Source organism: Aphanomyces astaci, assembly GCF_000520075.1.
Source record: "Aphanomyces astaci strain APO3 unplaced genomic scaffold supercont1.599, whole genome shotgun sequence".
NCBI lineage: Eukaryota > Oomycota > Saprolegniomycetes > Saprolegniales > Verrucalvaceae > Aphanomyces > Aphanomyces astaci.
This window is the reverse complement of record NW_009798862.1, coordinates 96-2141: the sequence shown is the minus strand read 5'-3', so window position 1 is coordinate 2141 and position 2046 is coordinate 96. Positions and strand designations below refer to the sequence as shown.

At 45.5% G+C, this 2046-nt stretch overlaps 1 protein-coding gene across 1 annotated transcript; it reads right to left on the bottom strand.

Annotated features, from left to right (window-relative positions):
- Positions 1-201: 201 nt before the first annotated feature.
- On the bottom strand, positions 202-1293 carry H257_19438 (hypothetical protein). The gene has a single exon (XM_009848582.1). It carries the CDS (start codon positions 1244-1246, stop codon positions 239-241), a length of 1008 nt encoding a protein of 335 aa, XP_009846884.1. The 5' UTR covers positions 1247-1293; the 3' UTR covers positions 202-238.
- Positions 1294-2046: the final 753 nt, after the last annotated feature.

The following is a 2046-nucleotide window of genomic DNA, read 5'->3' as shown; positions in this document are numbered from 1 at the left end:
TCTCAAAAATTGCATCTGATTGGCTGAAAAGTTTAGAGAGATTTTTTCTACCAATCATGCATCGTGGCACGGAACCAAGTTGTCACGGAACATACGTATAGCTGCCGTGTACCACATCCTGCATCACCATGTCCACACGGAACGTACTCAGCATGATGGACATCATGACGATGAACAAGCGCCGCGAAACCAATACAAAAATGCTAGTATTAAAAAAGGGCACGTGTGATTATCGGAATCAACGCATAAGGAGTATGCCATGGATGGTTTCGGCCACTAGCTGAAGGGACTCGCGTGTCGGATAGTTGTTGCCATCGAGTTGAATGGTGGCCGCCATTGTGAGGATTTCACTGTTTTGTCGCTTGAAAATCAGCCAGCTCAAGTAATTGGTGACAAACCCATACACAACGTCCAAGTTTTCGGTGTCGGCCAGCGCCTCGCAGCCCAGCAAACATTGGGACATGCCTTGATCCATGTTGTTTTTCTTGGCTTCGACGATATCCATGCGTTGGGTGCCGCGACGAAGAACGAGATCAGACTGCCCGTGGACCTTGATTCGCTTGCCATCGACCTCTCCATGCGACTCAAGTTGGACGCCAACGATGCGCCCCACGTGGGAAAATATCTGGTCGATGAAGACCACTCGCGTTACTTCTTTCGATTCCACGTCCACACGGCCATGCGCATCGGTAACAACCTCCATGCCCGCCGCTAACGCATCCATGCGGCTGTGTGCAAGAGGAACTCTCGGAAATGTTGTTGTTGCCGTGCACTCGCGAAACACCGCACGAACGACGCCCCACTCGACGGTGGAGTACGGTGCTGATAGCTCAACTCCATGAAACGGCTTCAAAAGACTGTGCCGCGCCAGAGCATCGTTGAGGGCGGTCCATCGTCTCGCTTTGGCGTCAAGCCCAACCAAAACATGAACTGTTCCACGGTGCGATGTTTTCGCCGAGTTGAACCACAGCGAGATCCGCGACGTTGCAAATATTTTGGTCTTGCTGGCATACGCTTTCAGGGACGTTTCTGTCATATCAATGGGCTTCCCGTTGTGTTGAAGGTACCAGCCCTGTCGTACGAGGCCAACCACGCAGTAGAGGTCCAAGTCGTTCTCGTCACAGGTGATGGTGTTGGGGTTCTCGTGCTTGATCTTGGCTCTGAGATCCCCCACGGTCTGACTTGGCGTAATCTGAACGTAGAAAAAACGCCCCGTGCCGACAACGAAGCACAAAAGCGTCGGCATCTTTGGAAATGGTGATTGCCTACATTGCGTGCAACGCAACAATCAGCAACGCAACAATCAGTGCATGAATTTCGTGAAAGTATCGCTGATTGGTTAGACTATATCCAATCCAACATACAGTACTATTAATAGTACTGGTATGCTCGTATTCCGGATAAGTATTGTCAATTTCACCGAGAAAATGACATGAAATATAAACGACCCATTATATTTTCGATTTCTTGAAAACAAATTGGCCAAAATTTAATTATTTCACTTACAAATGCCTAGTGATTAAATTTGAAATTGAAATTACGCGGTATTTACAAGCTCGCTAATCACAATGCGTCATATTATACTATCTCAAGATATTCAATGCACTATTTAGACCACAGTATAGTACTTACAGTGGAATGTAATCAAAAATGATCTAATTTGACTGATATTCTGTACAGTACAACTGTACTCTTCCTGAGTTCACTACAGTACATAGTATTGTACGTACAGTAGATTGTACTAGCATATGCTAATCAAGTGAAGTACGTACTTCACGCGGATGTACAGAATGGAGTAATTTTCAGTTAACCTTGCATTCAAAGGAAGGACTGATGCCAGTACTTTGTCTAGTACTCGGAGTACAAGAAGGACAAAATTTGATACCGCATAGAGTAAGCTTACGTACAGTCAATGATTACTATACGTATACTACGTTGGCAGTAGTACTTGGTCCTATTAATAGTAACACAGAACAGTACTGTAAAGGACGATATTTGACGCTGCATATACTACAGTACAGTACAGTACATGATACTATTAATAAT